Source organism: Pimephales promelas, chromosome 18 (genome assembly GCF_988280905.1).
Source record: "Pimephales promelas chromosome 18, fPimPro1.hap1.1, whole genome shotgun sequence".
NCBI classification, from domain to species: domain Eukaryota; kingdom Metazoa; phylum Chordata; class Actinopteri; order Cypriniformes; family Leuciscidae; genus Pimephales; species Pimephales promelas.
Window position 1 is genome coordinate 7,532,717 of NC_142786.1, and position 22,573 is coordinate 7,555,289.

The following is a 22,573-nucleotide window of genomic DNA, read 5'->3' on the forward strand; positions in this document are numbered from 1 at the left end:
GGTGGGGGTAGGGTACACGTGATCCTAGGGCGTCATTTTACTGACGCTAAAGGGCGCCTAAAGCGTCAGATATTGAAGCATGTCCAAATGCTTCCCAAGGCGTCAGTTAAGTGACGCCTTGGGGGTGAGAATGGGCTGTGAAGGATGAGAATGCGTTGATTCAGCCCATTCTCACCCCCAAGGCGTCACCTAACTGACGCATTTGACCATGCTTCAATATCTGAGGCTTTAGGCGCCCTTTAGCGTCAGTTAGATGACGCCCTAGGATCGCATGCAACCCTACCCCAGACCTAAACCTACCCGACGCTTTGCTAAAGGGCGCCTAAAGTGTCAAATATTGAAGCATGGTCAAAAGGTGATGCCTTTCGCAGTATTACTGTTTTTTTTTTTTTACTGTATTTTGGTAAATTACATTTACCATTTACTGTATTTTTTTTAATAAAACAAATGCAGCCTTGGTGAGCATAAGAGACTATAACTTTTCCAAACTTTTCTCAACTCAATTAAAACTTGCTAAAGATTCACTGCTTTAATCAAGGCAAAACATAGGGGTCCTGCACCAGCGACTTCAAAAGGCTTTTCGTTCTTTCTTTTTAAGTCCTCTCTCCCCAGAAATCGAGAAAACAAAGACTTAAACAATTCGTCGCCGCTTTTTGCTGTCAATCACACAGATTCTCAGTTGAACACATGCTGGAAACAACAAAACAGACCAAACAGTGTCGTATTAAAAGTCTTTTATTCTGTTCTGCTCGTAGCACAGCATAGTATAGTCTTCCATGGTCGAGCGGCCCAGCGAGTGGCCCCCCTGTGAGGCTCCCCTACTGAGAGGAGTATGGCACAAGAACCTAACACAGTGGTACCGGGGGGCACTACCGTCCTGGCACAGAGTGGCATAAAACATAACTGGCTCTGCTCAGCTACATTATCATAAAGTATTACAGAGCAGCATCGCATGTGTTCGAATGAGTTTTCAGCATATACACTACAGCTTGGCAAAGACAGAGCGCACACGCATACCGCTTTCAAAGCCAGAACCGTGTGACACGTGGAGACTGCAATGGTTTTGACGTAGCCAGGTCAAATCTATTACTACGCCAAAATGGACGCCCATAGTGTGGAGCCTACAGCTGTTCTCAAACGTCCCAAAACTTTCACCACAGAGACGCATACACGCCATTGGTTATTCGCAACGTAAATTCATTGTGGTCGGCCATGTTATTCATAAAAACACAGTTGAAAACTGGTCTCTGATGTCAGCAGTTATGAGATGAAAGAGGACAAAGAGACAAAAGAAGATCAATTTAAAGAGAATAAATTTAGTAGATAAACATATATATATATGCATGTTTTATATTTGTTGAAATATATAATTTATATCTATAGGTATATATTTATTTGCTGCTGTTCGATAGGTAATTAACAAACGAACAAACAAAACATTTACTTTCATAGACACCATCAACACAACAAGACGCATGTCTAGAGAAAGGCCTTTTTAAGATTCTGGGTGGCGGTGGTTCCTAATCAAGCATGTGCAATATGCCTGATATTTTATCATTTGAAAATAAAATGGAGGGGGAAAGGCATCATCTTAAGGTCCTTGCTGATTCAGCCCAAGTATATGATCAAAGATGAATTTAATGTGCGCAATGGAACGGAAAGAGAATTGAAAAGTATTTTTTCGCAGCTAATACATGAAACACATCTTAATTATAAAGTCTGCCAACAGAAGTTGTCTTCAGCTATACAGCTTAGCTGAACAGCTATTTCTCTATTGCTATCTAAACGTCACAAACACATATATGAGGTACATCTATATATAAAGTAATCCAGACACATTATTACACAACAAAGTCGGAGTCAAAAGGATATACATACATAAGCTGCCAAATATTCTAAACGTTAATACTACTCTGAAATTCATGACAGTGAGGCAGAGTGTTATGGTTCTGGTCAGATTTGACAAGATTTTTTTTTTCTGCCCTCCTGGTTTCTCCAAACAAAAGTCATCCGTCTTTAAAAAAATGAAAACAATCATCACCCATTGTTTCATTGTCTCTTAACATTACGCTTCACCCCGTTGACAACAAAATATACCCCAATTAATTAGTACTACTTGTAAAAAGCTCAGCATACAACGAATAAGCTAAATATGGCTCAGATGCAGTTACAAGCACACACAAAAAACAATTCGCTTGTTGGACTGTGCGTGGTTCTGTGTCAAATATGCAATGTACATACATACATATATAAATAACAACATAGTACATACAATGTTTCAAATCAAATTTAAAAAAGGCTTGACAAAGCCATGTCTGAAAGTTTAAAAATCCTAAATAACATTTTTCCAGACTCATTTTTGAGACCATATGTTACAAATTATTCATACAGGATTATTTTCAGCATTATGCTTGGTATATAGTAGTCACCTGTATGGGTTTTCTCAAAGTGATAACATGTAATGTGCTTACATGATCAGAAGAAACCTAAAACATGTTATAACCTGCATATATTCATCTCTGAAACATCAGTGTGAGCCGTTTGAGTGACACACACTTATCGGATGGGGTTAATGTAGCTTGAACATAATCCAATTTGTTCACAAAGGTGAGGGGATTTCGAAAAACATCAAATAAAATGTGTTCAATACAGTACGCTGGCTTTGCCAAGGCAATATAATTACAAAATTGACCACTAATCTTAAACAAAAGACAATGACAACTTAAATACTGCATAAACAAAATAAATAAAACAAAACATAGTTGACTCAGACCTGCTGCCAACACGCATTGCCCTTAGCATTATTCACAGTCAATTATAGCGATCACTTCAAAAATGCTAGCTTTTGAATAATGGTAAAAGCGAACTGAAACAAAAGGTCTACCTGACTGGTTTGCTAATCAGTCTTTTCCTCACAGTTAACAGAATACTTGATCTGGCTTTTTTTTATTTTATATTAACAGATATGTCTAGTAAAAGCACAAAACTGCAGCTCCCATTTGACATGTTTACCCTTGCTGCTAATTCTACAGCTTAAGCAAACTTGCTAAGCACGTATGGATATTGTGTCCGAAGCTAATAAATGGCAGAGCGGAATAGCTTGTAAAAAATGTGTAAAAACACAGTGTTAAACTGTAAACAGTGCTCTCCTTCGCTTATCGCTCTCTGAACGATGACGTGTCTTTCATCACTGACAGCTGAGTTAGCGAGTTCAGTGCTGGAGTATGGCTAGCCCTGTCATCCTGGCACTCACAACATCAACGCTCAAAGCTACCCTAACTGGCTCAGACTAGAAAGCTACGATCTTAAAAGTGTCTTGGTTGCAGCACACCGTGTTGTCATGGCAACATGTACATTCAGTTGAGATGGGAAGGGCTGTCACCGATTATAGGTAGTTGAAACATTGCATGTGCCCTAGTGGTAATACAGCACAGTGCTTATATTCTTAGTTTTAATAACTTAACACAACTGTTCTGAACCAGATCACAAAACGTATATTATATATAATAAAATAACTTTTAAATATAAAATGTATGTATTGTATGCTGTTTGTAGTTAATTATGTATTGCTCAAGGGATAAGAATGTAATGTGAGGACCTGTGAAATGGTTTCAACAGAACAGGACTGTACATCAGCTCCACAAGTTTGGCATTCAGCTTCAGTAAAACAACACTGTATGTTATCGGTCATGGCTAACTTACCCTGTTTGTAGGAATGCAAACACTGACGACAACGCACAGAGTGCTAGATGTCAATTTGCAGAAGGCGGAGGTCAAGGAAAATGCTCCGAGAGGAGTAAGATGGATTGCTACTTTTCTTTGTGTATGCTTCCCTTGAGATATTTTGAACAAATATACACAACAACTACATCATGGTCCAGAGCTCAGAGTAAGAGACCGCAAAAAATATGGGTTTGGGGCGTTAGGAAGGGGTGTAACGATACGCTCATGTCACGATTTGATACTAAACTCACGATACCATAGCGATAATTTAAGCCGAAATAAAGAAGAGAGTTTTTTTTTTGTTATGATTACAACTTTATTATTATTAAAATGTATTATTATTACTATTTTATTTTATTATCAGGACCCACAAATATTCCCCCATTGCATTATTATACATTATATTCAACATTTTATAGAGTAGTCTAATGTAGTAATGTCTCTGAAACTTCATAAACGTTAATTTTTTTTTCCTAACGCAGTACACGTGCTTTCAATACAGGCATTCGTTGGATCTCTTTCACAGACAAGCACACACAGAATCTCCTGGCGCTCGCTGTGTCCCACCTCTCCAGCTATTAATGTACAAAACATATAAGAATAAACCATCTAACATGCTTTGAATAATCATACAACTAAATCTAAATTTGATGTATTGATTTAAATTATGTTTACTCTTTCACTTTGAAAAGTCCGGTTCTGACAGTGATAATGCACACACAGATGATCAGTGCAATCAATCACAGTTCTAATCGCAATTCCCAAACTGTAAATGGTTAGTTAATCCAAAATTTTTTATTCTGCATTCAGTCTCACTCTTGAACGTTGCGCAAGCATTTTAACGTCCTTGTTTACTACAGTATGCGCGTGATTGTAAATCTGTGAAATCCATTGCGTCTTTTCAGAAGACTTGAATTTGGATTAGAGTCCACTCGATTGGTTATTTTACGATGCCTTTATGACATTTTTTTGGATCTTTTAAGTTTAAGATTGATTGACTTTAAACGGAGGGACAGAAATCTATCAGTTTCATTAAAAATATCTTCATTTGTGTTTGGAACACAAGTACATATCGTTGCATTTTTTTCGATATAACGATGCATCGTTACACCCCTAGCATTATGGTGTTGTATTTTGACCTCAGAATCTCCAAATTGTTCTTTGAAAAAATCATTCCTGAGCCATCGAGCAGCAAAAAAACTCAAAAATCACATTTACCAACATGATCAATGCGCCACCTTAAAGCCCCCAAGAAGTTAAGAGAAGCAAAGTCAATTCCACATGAACAGCCTCGCTAACATCCACAAGATTTGTCAGCATGGCAGTATTCCATTCTTACACAAGAAAGGGAAAGGGCTACAATTTATGTGACATCCCAATCCAGGTTTGTCTCTAAGGAGCATTAGAGCTTTGTGCAAGAGGAGGGTGCCAGCGAAAACCCAACTCGACTGCTATGAACAGTTAACAGTTTGTGGCAGGAGCAGGTGACGATCACCTCTGGGGCTATTTGCTGATGTTCCTCATTTAATTATGTTCCTCAAACCTCACTCTCCACACTGGAGAATTGGGCAGAGCCTCGACGGGAGCATAGGCTCTTGGTTTTGAGGGGAAGATGTGGGGATTGATACCGTTGGGGAACTGACCGCAGTTTCTGGTATTGGAGCTTAGCACTAGAGGAGGACAAAGAGGAGGGCTGTGGGGCACCAGGTGTAGATGAGACAACTGAAGGGGAGGAAACTGAGGAGGAGGAGGTAGGTGGTGGTACATGTATATGGTGAGAGGAAGAGGGTGGTGCCGGGAGTGCAGGGACCAATGGAGATGGTAAAGAAGGTGGTAGACTTTGAGGAGGGGATGGCGGTTGCCGGGATCGGTCTGAGCGCTGGGGTCTTTGTGCATTGATGTTGGATTGGCTTCCAGATTTTGCCTGGCTCTGAGCCCGATCCGGTTTGGATGATTGCCGTTTGGGCCTCACACTGCTGCTGAAACTGTGGCAGTGGGGGAGTAGTTCCTCCTGACTCCTAGAAGTCACACGATTCCATTTGGAGTGAGTGCTGGCAGAGTGATGGGGCGACTGGCAGGAACAGGATGTGTGGCCTCGACTCTTCTCTTGAGACCTGCTTTTAGATTTCTTTTCAGTCTTGACTGGTAATTTATCAACAGACCAGTATCTTCGAGGTGGTGGGGGAGTCAATGGAGTTGGAGGCCACTGGTTTGATCCTAAGCCTCCTGATCCCCATCCTGTTCCTGTACCAAACCTCAAGCTACTTTCTCTGCCACCCAATCCCAAAAATGAGTCATCTCTACTATTTATACTGCTTCCTCTTTCTCTGGCAGGGTAGGTGCCAAAGAACCATCCTCCTCCTCCAATGCCTCCAACTGCCCTTCCTTCGTGACCCTCCCAGTATCTCTCAAACTTACCAAACTCTCCAGAGGAACCTTCATCATCTGTGTATATGTCGACAGTTTTTTCTCTGTCCCTTTCGGACTCTGAGTTCATTCCTCTGCTTTCTCGCCGTCTCCCCTGTTCTTCAGGCCTACTTCTTTCCACTTCAGACTCTTCATCCTCTTCATCGGATTCCCATTCATGAAACGACAGGCCTTCTCTTGAGCAAGGCTTACCTCTACAGTGATTTTCCAAAAGGGGCCGACTCTCTACAGCTCTTCCATGCTCATCTCTCTCAGCTCCTACAGACTTTCGTCTTTTAGAGGTGATGGGAAGTAGGGGTACAAAAGTTGATTGAGATTCTGAAGTTGTGTTCCCACTACCCCAAAATTTGACGGTTGAAGGTGGTTTGTTTGAGGTGGAAAAATGCTTGTTGTTGGACCTTGGCCTGGAGTGATGAAGGGATTTTGGGCTTCTGTGATGCCTTTCCTTTCCCCTACTGCCGTCTTCATTATCTCCTCCTTGATCATCCCTATCTCTTTTTACTCCATCTCTGATAATATCCCACTCATAACTCTTGGTAGAGCTTTCACTCTTTTTTCGGAAAGAGCTCCGCCTCAGTGCAGGATAGGAATAACATTCCTGTCCTATTCCTTTTTCAAAAACATCTTTCCTGTCCACATCTACTTCCTCTTGTTCAGGTCGCCTTTCCCTCTCTCTTCTTCTGGATTTCTCCTCTTTTTTCTTTTTCTTTTTCACTTTACGTCTTTTACGCTCCCTTTCTCTTTCACGCTCTTCTCTTTTCTTTTTCTTTCTACCCTTCTTCCTCCTCTTTCGCTCCCTTTCCCTTTCTTTGTGATGCCGTTTCTCCTCCTTAACTTCTCTATCCCCAGCTACTCTTCTACCTTTTTCTTTCTCCCCCCAAGATGCCCACCACTCTTGAAGCTGTGCAAGCTGAGTGCCTGCTCTATCTCTCACCTGCGCCCTTTGTGGACAAGGTTTACGGGGTGGTATAGGTGGAGGCGGGGGACTGCTGGGCAGGGATCGAGAAGACATACGAGAACGACTTTTTCTCCTCCCCAAAAGCAAGCTTGATTCCTCTGTAAGCTCATCGGTGTCGTATTCCTCATACACGTCTTGAACATCTGCCCGGTATCTGAAGCTCTGTGATGATGTGTATGATGAGGAAGAGGAGGGAGAATTGGATCGGGAGACTGACTCTGAAGAAGAGGATGAACTGGAGGTGCTGGAGCTGCTGGAGGAAGTGGATGTGTAACATATAGATGGAGAAGGCGAGGGTGGAGTTTGTGTTGGGGAAGAGAGGGGCACTGGTATAGGCAGGGGAAGGGGAGGAGGACGACGTCCTCTTCTTCCACCACCATCCCTCATTCCGTATCTGCCGCCACCTCTTCTTCCGAGTGGAAGGATGTTTTCGTACAGTGGCGCTCCTGAGCCCTTCCTTTTTGAGAAGCTGCTTCTCCTCCAGATAGATTGATGGGGTGGAGAGGGATGTGGCAAAGCAGGGTTAATTGGCAAGTGTCCAGAAGCTTGACCTTTAGGAGGTAACCGTGGATTTCCAGAGGATTTTGTCCCACGATGCTTAGTTTTTGGAGTTTGAGTGCCCATGCTTTGAGGCTCTGCAGATACCCCTAAGCCCTCTGGATCAATTGGCCCATAGTATCTCTTGTACTCATCCAGACCTCCGTCCCCTCCAGTTATTCCTGCACCCCAGTGAGGGGGCATGCCTTGGAATTGTGTTAAGTCTGTAATCCCACTGCTCACACCACTGGACTTCTCAGGGCCCACCTTTGGACGTGTCCACCGATCTACCACAGCTAATCGCCGATCATGGCGTGGTAGGAAAGTAGAGCAAGGCATAGGTGCTCCAAGAATGGGACTGTTCGATGGCCCTAAAGCCATTCCAGAATGTCCACCTGATGGAGGAGAGCCAGGAAGAAGAGTATTGTATACTGGTGGTGGCTGCTGGTGGTGTTGCTTTTGTTGTTGCTGTTGTTGTTGAGCCTTAGCGATAGTGGGATTGGCCATGGCTGTAGAGATTACATGAGGTGGGGGAGGAGGAGGAACTGTGGAAACATGATGATATTGAGGAAGTGTGCTTTGGGAACATCCATGATCTCTTTCATCCTCAAAATTGCAGCAGCTGTACATTCCCTGTAAGAAATAACAAGCAAAAGATTTATTTAGCAAACAGTTCAGGATATCATAATATTCCCCTTGGTGACATACAAACAGATTTAGATGCTTGGAAAATGTCTCTGAAACATTACCATAATAATGAAATTGTAAAGCTCAGCTAACCTTTCTCTGAGGTAATGGCAGTGCTGACCTCACTGTTTGAGTGTCCCATCTAACATAACTGCCTTACATTTCTCTCAAATAAAGTCTGTTTGGGAATTTAAGGTTCTTCTCATTCTTTCCATAATGTAAACAAAGGCACACAGTGATAATACAGAATGAACAAATAATCCATCTTCTGTCATCTTCCTCTGTTATTCATTACTATGAGATAAATTAGGGGCTTTCATAAAATCCCTCTCTGTCTGCAGTGGAAATGCTGGATATGCCATCACATTTCAAAAATGACAGGAATTAAAGGAGTGTGCTTCAAAGTTCCCTTCTACGGATTTAACACCAGATTACTGTGTGTCGGTCTTTGTTCTTGTTGCAAGTAACAAGAATTGAAAAAAGGGTAATCTTGACTTTAATTTGCACATACATTTTTTGCACATCAGTTTTGTTTGTTCATTTTTACATTTCCTGGGCTACTGATTTTAGTTTGCAGAGCTGGAAAGAAGTCATTATTATGGCACAATTATTGTTTCTTAATGTATTTTATTACCTTTTCTCGAATATCAATAGAGTTTAATAAGAAATATTCATTAATACCTTTGTTAGTGCATCTAATTCATTAAATATATTTAACACCATTGTAACCACCATTAACACATTTATTCAATTTGATATTAAAGTTAATCCGTTCTTTGTAATTAAAAAGAAAAAAAATGGGAAGAATTCAGAACTGATGAAACAGTTTGAAAAGTCTCTCTCTCTTACACATCATTAATAAAAATGTTAATTCAATCACCAGCGAAGGACTGTGGGTCAGTAGTTGGAAAAAAAATGCATATACATTCAACTAAAGGATTATTAGGAACACCATACTAATACTGTGTTTGACCCCCTTTCTACGTGGCATTGATTCAACAAGGTGTTGAAAGCATTCTTTAGAAATGTTGGCCCATATTGATAGGACAACATCTTGCAGTTGATGGAGATTTGTGGGATGCACATCCAGGGCATGAAGCTCCCATTCCACCACATCCCAAAGATGTTCTATTGGGCTGAGATCTGGTGACTGTGAGGGCCACAGTAATTGAAATGATTCGAACTTTGTGTCATGGTGCATTATCCTGCTGGAAGTAGCCATCAGAGGATGGGTACATGGGTACCATCAAGGGATGAACATGGTCAGAAACAATGCTCAAGTAGGCGTGGCATTTAAACGATCCCTAATTGGCACTAAGTGGCCTGAAGTGTGCTAAGAATACATCCCCCACACATTACACCACCAACACCAGCCTACACAGTGGTAACAAGGCATGATGGATCCATGTTCTCATTCTGTTTACGCCAAATTCTGACTCTACCATCTGAATGTCTCAACAGAAATCGAGACTCATTGATTTCGATTTGGGGTCTTCTGCTGTTGTAGCCAAGGTTGTGTGTATTGTGGCTTCACAAATGCATCCATCAATTTACATCAAATTTTACGCAAGACAGCTTCCAGAATCTCCACCAATTCAATGCCGGATTCAACAAGAAACTGCAATTAAAACATGAAGCAGTTCCAACTTTAAAACCAGAGGCAGCAGTTGTTGGGCCACAACCTGTAGGTAAGACTTAATAATTTTAAATGTATTTGAATGTATAATTTCACACACAATGTTTTAGTTTTATCAAGGACATCAATAAATCGCAGCGCGTTGGCTTTAGTAGCCACTTAGTTATGCTATTTCGTGTGCCAAACGCGTACAAACATTTTGGACCTGAATTTGTAACTATGTACTCATTTTGTAGCTGTATTTTACAAGTATACTTTATGCCATAATTTTTCGATTTGATCAAAAACGTAATACCAGTGCTGTTTGTTTATAGTAGCCAGTTAGTTTGATGCTATTTTGTGTGTGTATAAGACAAACCTGTATAAAGTTAGCCAAATGTACACCTAAAGAAAACGATACACTGAGTAAACTAAGTTTTGTGAATAGATAAACGGTTGGTCATTATATCGATAAAACAATAACTTAAAAAAAACGGTATTACTGTCATTTATTCGGTTATATTAAATGTTTAATCAGGACAAAACTATCTCAACAAGCAGCATTAGCATTTTCAAGTAACAGCATATAAAAAAATCGTATATACTAAGAGTAGAATAGAATAGAATAATAATAATAAAACAAATGTACCATTCAGAAACGTTTTGTAAGAGCCGTGTATGGGGACATTCTACTCGACTCTCTTCATCGCCGCTTTCTGGGTGTGATTCTGGCTCAAACTGATACGGCAGTATCGACACCATTATTTACATTTGACTGGAGCACATGCAACTTTCGTCCGTAAAGCTAATGGGCGTGAAGTTTCCGGACAACGTGCACTACGCGGTTTAGCCAATTACAACATTGAGCCCATTGCCTGTTTCTGAGGGAGTGGTTTCAAAGAATCAGGAAGTCAACCGGTCGTTCAAATAATAGAGGAGGAAGTGGCTAAGGCAAAATTAATGAAAAATAAGGCTTAACCCACCCCCCCTTCCCCCCAAAGATATGTTATATTGCACCCCATAAACACAATCATGCAAAGAAAAAAAAACACCCCTTTATCTTTCCTTAAAAATGAACTGAATGCATTAACATTTTAGCAAACCCAATTAAAAAACATTATATTTAAATATTATTACTGTATTATTAGGGTCACTCACCCGACTGAAAGCCAGTAGGAAGTCAAGTCCTCCTGAGCGGCCCATACAGTGGCGAAGCTTCCAATAGACAAGATGCTCCCATGCAAACACCAGCAGACTTAGGCCCATGGCAACCAGAAGCATATAGAAGACCCCTGCCATGTTGTCTATGTCTAGTTTGGAACTCATCACCTCAATCTTATCATTATGGCAGATCCCAGACAACCAGAGTCGTTCAAGCATGTCAATCTCATCTGAAATGAATGAAAAGATGTGCACAATGACAGGAGATAAGAAGCACGGAAGATAAGCAGACAGATGGACAGAAGAATTGGGGGGGGGGGGGGGGGGTAAAAGAGTACTAGAATCTAACTGTATTGTTGGGAAAAGTGAGTATTTAATTTAAATCTCCTGACAGTGGAGATCTTGGTTTAGCTTCGGTTATTATTACGCTGTGTTCACAAAAAGGTGAAAATTGGAAAGAAAAAAGAGAGCAAAAGAATCATGAAAGGCACAGAGAAGGAAAGAGAGAGGCAGAGAAAGAGAAACTGGAGGATAATAACAGCTTTGATGGAGGTCTGAAATGGCCTGGTTTTGAGGCTCTTGTGATAAGACAGGCCCAGAGTAGTTGGTAGATGAAAGCTCTAGACTGATGGGCCTACCTTCCAACAATAGCCATTAGTGCATTTATCAGAGTGAAAATGTCACTGTGGAAAAAATAAAGGAATGACAAGGTCATGTTTCTGGGAGAAAAAAGAAAGAAACCGACGTGTGCATTTAGATGTCGGATTTATATCGGGGATTATTCCTTCACACCGAAGGAGGGAAAGAGATAAGACTAAATCCTCTTTTCATATAAAACAAAACAAAAATATGACTGTATTGACTCATGGGTTAATAATGTGTTTGAATTCATGATAGCATGGCCTTGAACTATGGCATAGGTAATGGGAAATTTAATCATAGGGCCTGAAATCATAATATTTTTCATTATATTTATTTATTCAAACAAGCAAAAATCAGCCCTAATGAGAATTCCAATTCAAATTGGAATGCGTTAAAATTAAAAATCGAGGCGTTCGACTACCGCACTGTTTACCAAAGTGACCCGTAGGCGATTCATAATTGTGTTCATTTGCTGTGACACTTTTTCTAATTTCATTTATCATATTTCAATGAGACTTCAAGCTCCCTTTCACATTTAGTGTTTAATCAGTATGGGGCAACTCACTAGGTTCCTCGTCAAAGAGCTTCATCAAGTAATGCTGGAGAAAAGCATGTGAATGTATGCATATGAGAGATGGAGAGAGGGGAGACACCCCCCAAGTGTAACACCACTAAAAATCACAAAATAATAAGAATATTTATTTGTCACAGGTGAAAATCAGGGGATTTAGAAATTCTCTTACCATCTCCAACTAGCTGCAGCAGGGCAAGATCTAGCGGCCGCTTCCAGCGGGAGTTCTTGTGTAAGGCAATGCCGTATCCTGTTGTAGCGAACACTTTACCAGAGCCGATGGTCATTACTTTGCAGCCCTCGTCTTTACGAGCCATGTAATTCAGGACAGCCGCATCATATATGAATGCATCCAGTTTGCTGGAGAGAGAAAAAGGAAAATTGGAAACAAAACAACAAGACACAGGGAAATCACTTTAAGAGACTAATTATCTCTTTATTGATTGTTAAATGTAAAGACAAAAACATAGATTATCTTTAGGGAAATCCAATTCCGAAACTAAATCGTTTGTATTGGGTAATTAGTGAAGCCAATCAAGCCCCAAGCACCTACACCATGCATTTGTTTGCTTAACAGCACTGAAAATCCTATTTAGGACTTGTTTAGGATATTCCTACTGGCCCCTGCCTTAAGAGACCCATGGATCTCCATTATCTTTCTATTACCTTTCTATGAGTGGAATACTGTATAATGACATTATTAAAAAAAAAAAAAAAATTTAAAAAAAATATATATATATATATATATATATATATATATATATATATTAATAAAATAAATTTAAATTAAAAAAAAATAATTTTAATTAAAATATTTCAGAGCAGAGAATAAATATTAAAAACACTACCACTCAAAAGTTTATTTTTTATTTATTTTTTATTTATGCAATGAATACTTTTATTCACCAAGGATGCATTCAATCGATTAATAGTGACAGTAAAGACTTTTATGAAACAAATATTCTACAAAAATATTGAGCAGCAAACTGGTTTAAACACTTATAATTATAATAACAAGAAATGTTTTTAGAGCACCAAATATTAGAATTGTATTATATTAGGATTGTGTGACACTGAAGACTGGAGTAATACCTGCTAAAAATTCAGTATTAATGAAGGTGACGAAAAGGAAATTATAAGCTCCTAGGGAAGCATGAATATGCCTAAAGTAAAGAGCTACTTCATGCATGTATACTCTGTTTTTTTATATACACGTGGATAATCAAATACATCAAGAGTTTTCTGAGACGCCTTGTTTCTTTGCCATAAATGTCATAATATATGCGCACAAGCACCTTGCAGAATAGCACCAAAAGAACGTTATTATTGTCTGGCCGTGCGCCTCGCTGAAATGAGCAGCGCATAATAGGATGACTAATTTGTGGAGAGACTGGTCTTCAAATGAAAAAAAAAAAAAAAAAATCCCACCTGAAATTGGGACCAGATTGGCAGGCTGCAAGTATCCCACGATATCTGAGCTGTGGCTGTGCTGTGTGTTACACAAATACGTATTTCTTCCACAGTTTGTAATGTAAAGCTCGGAATCATGTGTAATTTGTGCAATTATTTTTCTAAGCAATCAGACTAAAAAGGCCCACCTTGATGCATGATAAAACAGGCAAAAAAGGGGACATCTACATGCACAGGCACCACTTGCGTTCTTAAAATAATGCAAAAATCCACTTTAATCTTATTACTGCATATTCACAGTGCTAAATAATTTAGCAGGTGAGTCTATTACAGTCGAGACATAAAAGAAAGTTGCAAAAGTCAAGGAGGCCTTGTGCCTTATCAGAGTCAGGTGCACCGGTATGCCTCTTTTCTTTGATCGCATTTTCCCCACCTTGTAACACGCCAACGTCTTTGCAGCAAAACCCCAAATTGACAGCTTATTACTGGCTACTCTTCAAACTCCTGCTAAGCACACCTTGAGGTTATTAACAAGCTCAACTTGGCCCTCTAAGACCAACGAGCGTCGCATTAGCATTCAAGGTGGAAGCTTTTGTCAGAAGTGTTGAATCCAACAAAACAGAGCCCTTGGGGGAAAATGAGGCCCACATTTCAGTAAGGGTGAAACCAAACGAACAGAACACACACAGACAGGTGTTTGATAGTGCAGAATACTAACCCCACAGTGCAACATTGAAATAGCTACTGTAGGCTACTGAGGTAAACAAGTGCCTTTGAGAATCAGCTAGCACCTAGATGGAGGCCTGGCTGGCAGGCCTGCCTTGAATTGCACAGCTTGAAAGTCTCACTCTGCAGGCTGCAACTATTATACAAACCAAGTGCTGATGAACGACAGATGAAATCGCTAAGGTGGAACATCAGGATTTTATATTCTAGCCTGCAAGCATAACCTTTTTTTTTTTTAAATGGGATGCATATTCACGCCCTTCGTATGCATAATGCAGGGACTTGAGTTTTAAGACGCCTACACACACACACTCCAGCAGACAGATCTAAGTGCAGTGAGGCCATGTTGATACTGTACACTACTATTTAATATTTGTGGAACTATCATGGCATCTTATGATGCAGAGCAGCAAATTAATAATGCACAAGTGCAGAATTGCTTCTTTGAATAAATTTCTTTGTATAACAAAGTATGGCAGAGCTTTTTTTTTTTTTTTTTTTAAAGTTTTGTTTCCTAAACTAGCATCATGCAGAGTGGTGTCAACTGACTTGACATACTGTATTAAAGCACCGTTACAGGAAACCGTTATTCCACCAATGCCTCTACACTAAGGCTATGTTTATATTACTTTTTATTCTGCGTTTAGACTAGCGTTTTGGGTGGGAAATCCACGTGCATATGGTGACGTGTGTGAAATTCAATGTAGTATGCACTCCAGGCGGCTAGGTGGCAATGTGGAGCACTGCCACACAACAACACCAAGTCTGCAAACCTGTGTACAACCTTCACTGTCAAGTTGAAGGAAGTTGAAGCCGGCCGAGTGCCACCATCTTGTAGCAGAACTTCACTTGCGTTAGCATTTCCATTGACTCCCATTCATTTTGGCGTCACTTTGACAGCGAATTACTTTACATCTGAGGCGTTTGAAGACCCCATTTGTCCATTATTTATTTCTAAAGAAACATGACAATGTATAAAATGCTCCATTACCTTGTAGCTTATGCTATGGCCCTGTAGAAGGAGATTTTTGTAAAAGTAGGCTAATGATTGCGTCATAACCACGCGACTCTCTGTCGCACAGTAGAGAGATTACCGTATGGACAGGAGGAGAAGCTTGCGGGCAAAATGATAAAATAATTAATCAGAATACCTAGCAAAAGTTTCTCCTGCTTCTAGCTCATGGACAGCTCCTACTCACACTCTCCGCCTCTGCAAGTTTCGGAAGGGAATGATTCAGATTTCTTATGCCACAGCCACTAGAAGACAGACGGGTTGCTCACGTCACATCTACGTCGTCAAGCTCTGTTTGAGTCGGTTTGATTCTGCACGTCAGGAGTGGAAGTCCTAAAAAAAAAATCGCTAAAAATGGGCTTCACTTGTCTCAATTGGGTTCCAATGAGATGGCTCTGTCCACTTCTGATACTGTCTATGCTGTCAAGCAGACTTTTGCGTTTTTACCCTTTACACGGGAACGCAACGGTGGAGCGTTTTTAAGATTTCCACTCTGGAGGGTGGTTTCACTTTTTCGCGTTTTTAAGCCCCAAAAACGCTGTCACCGTGTAATCGAAAGGCATATCCAATAAAATGTTTTTACGTTTTCACCCATGTTCTAGTGTAAACATGAGGCTACCACAACTGTGGTCACTCAATATGAGACTAATGAACGACTCGCCTTTGTTTGGTTTTCCACTGTGTAAAAGTTGTACCTGTACCTTCTTTTGGGTACTTTTTTTTGTATCACCTCCAGCGAGGTCCTGAGCGAATGTTAAATGTTACGTGAAAACAATGCCGACTGCCGTTCAGAGAGAATCGTCACCATTCACTGCGTCATTATTGCACGAGCCAGATGGAGTGTCCAGAATATCCCCGCCATTTTTAAATAGTTTGGCCAGAGATAGTTACTAAACTTATTACGGCAACTCGGAAGAATACACTGTGGTCAAACGATGAGGTGCAGACTTTCCTTTGTTTGGGTGCCGATCCAGCTAGAGATTTATGGGGCAACGAGGAACGAAAGGCGTCGCTATGACGACCGGGTACTATTTGTGGCGGTACTGTCCGCAATGGAAAACGGAGCAAAAAGCAAGCTAAGCCGAGGCGAGTCGAGCTGGTACTGGTAATGGAAAAGCGCCATTAGGAGGCGGCTGATTGGCATGTAAAGAAACCAATCACAGTTTGTTTTGTTCATGTTTAGGGGCGAGACAATGTACGTCATGTCATGCTATGAGTTGAAGTTGAAATATCTTTAATGTCCCCAAGGGGCAATTTAGTTCACAACATGTAGCCAACACATACTCATTTACCCAAAAACAGATAAAAACATGAGATAATAAATAGATAAAAACAAATGAAAAAAATAAAACATAAATAAATAACATGTCCTATAGTTTGTTGCTATGTACGCTATGTCGCGAACTTCACCTACTTTTGAAAATCCAGCATTAGTTGACCCTGATAGGCGCTCATTGTCACAGTAAACACAATGGTTTTCCTCCATGAAGGGGTTTGGCTTCCCGATGGATTTGTTTAAAAATGCGACAGACCCCAGTAAGTACATTTCTTGTACTTGTTCTTGTAACAAATGTTATTTTTTCCTGTGATTGCAAACCATTATTCTAATATGTTGATTTGGTGTTTAAGAAACATTTCCTATTATTATCAGTATTGAAAATAGTTGCGCTGCTTAATATTTGTGAAAACAGTGATACTTTTCTATCATTCATTGAAGAATCGAAAGTTTAAATGAGCAGCATTTATTTGAAAGAGAATTCTTTTAAAACAATGCAAAAGTCTTCACAGTTAATTTTGAATGACTTAATGCATTTTTGTTAAATAAAAGTATTACTATCTTTAAAAAAAAACCCTGACTCCAAACTTTTGAACGGCAGTGAAACTAGTTACTGCACCCTTTTAACAAATCGCTTGTGATGTTCCTCACTTTGGATAAAAGCATCTGCTACATGAATAAATTTAAAATATAAATAAATGAAATGAAAACGTAAATAAAATAAATGAAGTTTGACTGGATATCAAAATCAGGCTTGCCCTGCAAGAACTGTAACAAATCAAGTTAAATAAGTAGTATCATGTGGTGATCGTAATGCCTGCTGAATGTTTGGTCCTTCCAGTGACATGGCACCAAGGATAAACGTCAATCTTCACACCCTCCTTGGAAAAGGAGACGAAAAGCGACAGCCAACAAAATAATTAATGCCCCTGTTGAGATCCATCATGTCCCCCATATCCATCAATTACTTGTGAGCACATCTGTGTCCCCCCACTGCTTCAAAGAACATCTTGATTCTTTGTGGTGGAATTTAGGGCCAGAACTAAAGCTCGAGTTTGGAAGATTTTTTTATTTGTGAAACACTCATTATATACAGTTTACGCATGGATTAACCTATAGATTTTTCTGAGAGTGTGTGTACACCTTTGAACCTCGATCACCCAATCAAATTTTAGAGTAATTCCTATAATTTTTATATTGTGTTTAACACTTGTCGTGATTCACTCACCCGGTTTTGAGGTTGTCGATGGCTTCTTCCACTCCTCTCTGATTGTTCCGCACCATGTACTGATGCATGTTTGGGTAATTGCTCCGTATATTCTCTTCCGTACTCCCGTTTGGGACAGTGCCGAATCGTAAGGGAGGATACTGATCTGTGGGATGTTGAAACTGAAAATGACAGTGGGAGATACTTCATTAGATTTCTGAAATATGAGATTACAATTTAGGCCTCTGAGTTTTAGTTAATTCATAATTTGGCTAACTATGATGGGAAACCCTATGATGGGGGGGGGCCCTCTAATGGGGGTTTAAAAGAATGAGAATCAAATCATTGCTTTATGTGATTATAGGCTGATGGTTTTTTTGCATAATTTGGCCCCAACTCCTCCACACAAACAAATGTCTGGTTCACATTCAAATGAAACCCATTTCAAAGGATTAACAGTGTGTGACCATATTACATTGATGTCAGTTATTGTTATAAATCACAATTTCAGCTTATATACAAAAAAATTCACAGCTCAGTTTAGTACACTTTGGGTCCAGTAAATAGGGATGCACCAGTATTAAAATTGTGACCAATACCAAGTCCCTTTAGGCAAGTTATTTCACTTGGCGGCCATCTTTGAAATGCCTCTTGGCGTTTCAACTATTTTAGTCATGCATATATCTCTTTGAAATATCTCATCAAATTCCCCAAAGCTGTTAACCAAGCTTAGGAATATATTTAAGAATTTGAAACAACCAATGAAATCTGAGAACAACGGTCTAATTTCTTATTCTCAAATAGCGTTAAAAAAAGCGTTTTTTTTTTCAGGCTGTACCAGCCAATGCGCACGTGCAGTCATAAGCATGCGTTTCAGAACACCGACTGTTCTGTAGCAACCGGAGCTTCTAACGGCAGCTGCACGACTTTATCAATCAGCGATTGGCTGTTTTATTTAGAAGGCGGGACTAATTCCGCCATATTGCGCGTAGCATATTCTACCATTCATAGCAATATGACGAGTACACCGTCTTTCTATGAATAAAGTCTTTGACGATACCAATAATTATTTTTTATTTTATGGCTTAACAAGCGTTAAACTATTAAAAAATTGTTTCGTAACACTTTCTATGATCTCCGGGCTTATAATGAATTATACTTATTTATAAGTAAGTATTACTATTTTATAAATATATTTATAAAGACTCATTAAGACCTATACTGCAGAATAAGAAGAGTTACATTCATATAATTTTATAATAACTTATAAGTCTTGCATTTGCTGTTTGCGCATGCTTATAATCCATTATACACTGATTTATGGGTATTAATTAGTCGTATGGATCCATGAATGTACTTATAAAGATGCAACCTGCATTGCTTTAATGTTATAATATTATAGTTACAATGACTTTTTAATATTATTAATTATTTGTGTCAACTAAGTGAGATATTGTTATTAATAGCAGTGATCTTATAAACACTTATTGTAAGTGATAATACAGTTACTAACCTCTATAAATGCATCATTGATGGCTTTAAGTAAAGTGAAAACATAAGATGCAATTTCCCTAAAGCAAATGTTAAGAAATCATGAAGATTGTACATAAAGTTGTTTACTTGTAAATGTAACTAATGAACAATAATTCCTGTAATAAAATAATGGAGAAAAAAAGAAATCATTAATACAAATAGTTGAAAAAAGCATCTTTTTTAATGTTACAGACTAGCAAAAACAAAATGTTTAAATTTTAACAAATCAAAATTACCATTTATGACCACTAATGCAAACATTAGCCATTAAAGACTAATTAGCATTGATACTAATTGGTACAGCAAGCAAGTGTCTCTGGAACTATTTTATATTTGATCATTTATAAATCAGTGTATAATGGATTATGAGGATGCAAATGGAAAAAGCAAATGCATGACTTATAAGTAATTATAAAAAACAACATAAATTAAACTATAACTGTTAGTTATAGTATAGGTCTTAATGAGTCTTTAAAAATATATTTATAGAATAGTAATACTTAATTGGGATATAAAAATAATTATAAGCATTGGGCTTCTTAAAAAGTGTTACTAACTGTTTTAACTGAAATAAATATGAAATAAAATAAAATATAAATGATAAATGACAAACTTAAAAAAAAAAGGTTAACAAAAATTAGAAATGTTGAGTTGGCAACTAACTGAAATAATTTTGAGCACTAAAATGACTAAAACTGAAAATATACAAATAAGCTAATTCTAAATTAATAAATATGTAGTATATAAATAATTCTAAAATTGCACTGCTGATAACTTATATTTATATATATATATATATATATATATATATATATATATATATATATATATATATATATATATATATATGAAGAGTTCAGATGCAAAAGCCTCTAAATGCCATTTGAAATTTTCTTCTTGAATGATCATTTTTATCAAGCTTGTATATTTAAGTTCAGTGATTTCACTTAAATGGCAATGATAATTACCTATTAATTGTTATTTAAGTGAAATTACTGAACTTAAATATACAAGTTTGAAAAAAATCATCATTCAAGAAGAAAATTTCAAATGGCATTTAGAGGCTTTTGCATCTGAACTCTTCATATATATATATGCTAACTAAATATTTGATTTATACCCTACATTGTTAAAACCAAACAATAATAACTACAATAAAAAAAAAAAATAAAAAAAAAATAAAAAATGTAGACATCACAGGCATTACCATAATCTATCAAGTTAGTGCTAAATGGTAATCTAAACCTTAAAAAAAGGACAAAAAATAAAATATTCAATAGTGGTAGATACATTATGATGATTATAAATGATAAATACTTATAAAATTATACATCGAAAACACCTCAATATAACAAATGTCTTATTTGCAAATAAAATTTATTATTACACAAATATAAAACATATCTAATCATAATTATTCCCCCTGTTTCACAGACAAGGCTTAAACCTAGTGCATAGCTTCAAAATATGCCAGTGCCATTGTTTTGTCTCTAGATACACACCAGTAATGTTTTTTTTTCTTTCTAAGGAACGAAACACGACTTAATTGTTCTAGTTGAACTAATCCTGGGTCTAATCCTGGCTTAATCTAAGTCGTCTGTGAAACCAGGACATTATTTTTTAACGTAATAGCTAAAAAATAAAATTTGTTACTAATTAAATCACTTATATTACTGTCTACCTTCTTATCACTGAGGCCCGACACAGTGTCGATGTATTCTTCTTGGATCATGAAAGCAGCCAGGTTAGCAGTGTAGCTGGCAAGGAAGATGACAGCAAAGAAAGCCCAGACCAGCACCATTATCTTACTGGTGGTGCCTCTCGGGTTTTCCACCGGAACAGAGTTATTAAACACCAGAGCCCATAGCAGCCAAATAGACTTCCCTATGGTGAACTTTGAACCTCCTAACTCTGGGAGAAGAAAAACACAGGAAGGCATGTCTTATTATGACATGGCGATAACAGGAAGTGTAAAGAGAGACAACAGTAAGACATGAGAGATGAGGGAAGATAGCTCAAGGTGAATTGTGGAACATGCTTACTATGAAAACAACAATCTGTAAACAAATCTTTCATTGCTGATTGCATTCAAGAAATGCCTAGAGCGAAACCTTAAAATATAGAAATAGCATACTCTTCCCGCTCTGTAAGCTTCGGTTATATCCAACAGGGCTGAGGAACTCGAATATAAAAACGGTCACAGCCACCACAGACAGGCACATGACGAACATCATAACCCACACAGCTGGGCTGTACGGCTCTACAATAGTGGGAAAGAAACAAAACAAATGAATACATGACATACAAAACACTTAATATTTTCCTCTGAGCGCCATTTATTATAGCAAAGTTTTTGCATTTTGTGCAAATAAGTCTATAGCAAGCCAATAGCTAAAGAGGTACGCATTTAATTAAAATAAACTTGCATGTGAACGTAAATTTTGAGGTAATCATTCCTCATAGTCACACAGCCTGTTTTAAGTTAGGTGCTATAATGCATACTATTAAATTGTGACAGTTTAACCTGAGCTTGCGCGCAGATTCAACCAATTCATTCGCGTGACCGAAGGTGCGTGCTTCTGTAATTATCCCTCCGCCAGCCATAAAGTTACCCTAATTTAATTGCCTTAATTTGATTGAAATTTAATTGAGCGGTCTAAATGACTTTGACTAAAACAGCCTATTTAACAGCCTCTTTGCAAACTTAAAAAATAATAATAAATCCGCACAAACGCAACAAACCTAGCCGGGAACAACACAAGACTTAAAGGGATAGTTCACTTTGAAATGAATTTTTGATATGTTTTAGCTTACCTCAAGGGCATCCAAGATGTAGGAGTCTTTTTTCCACAGTATTTTCAATTTTGATATTTTTAGGTCAAACCGTTTTTGTCTGTCAGTCATATAATGGAGGTATATGGGGTCCACCTCAAAGAGCATGCACAGAGAAGTCCAAATTAAACTTGGTTTAATGACTCGTAAATGTAAGTACACATTGATGGCCTAAGACATGAAACGAGCGGTTTGTGTGAGAAAATGAACAGTATTTATATCGTTTTTACCTCTTGAAACCACAGCCACGTCCAAG

At 38.4% G+C, this 22,573-nt stretch overlaps 1 protein-coding gene across 2 annotated transcripts in view; it reads right to left on the reverse strand.

Moving 5' to 3' along the window:
- Positions 1-719: 719 nt before the first annotated feature.
- The window catches only part of grin2da (glutamate receptor, ionotropic, N-methyl D-aspartate 2D, a), a 100,108-nt gene continuing 78,254 nt past the window's right edge, over positions 720-22,573 (reverse strand). For both annotated transcript variants that reach the window (XM_039652626.2, XM_039652627.2), the window contains exons 9-14: positions 21,620-21,745; positions 21,167-21,396; positions 17,974-18,134; positions 12,494-12,681; positions 11,106-11,338; positions 720-8,278 (exon numbers count right to left, since the gene is read on the reverse strand). In XM_039652626.2, the coding sequence (XP_039508560.2) occupies positions 5,261-8,278; positions 11,106-11,338; positions 12,494-12,681; positions 17,974-18,134; positions 21,167-21,396; positions 21,620-21,745 (3,956 nt within the window). In that variant the 3' untranslated portion in view covers positions 720-5,260. The remainder of the gene's footprint in view (positions 8,279-11,105; positions 11,339-12,493; positions 12,682-17,973; positions 18,135-21,166; positions 21,397-21,619; positions 21,746-22,573) is intronic.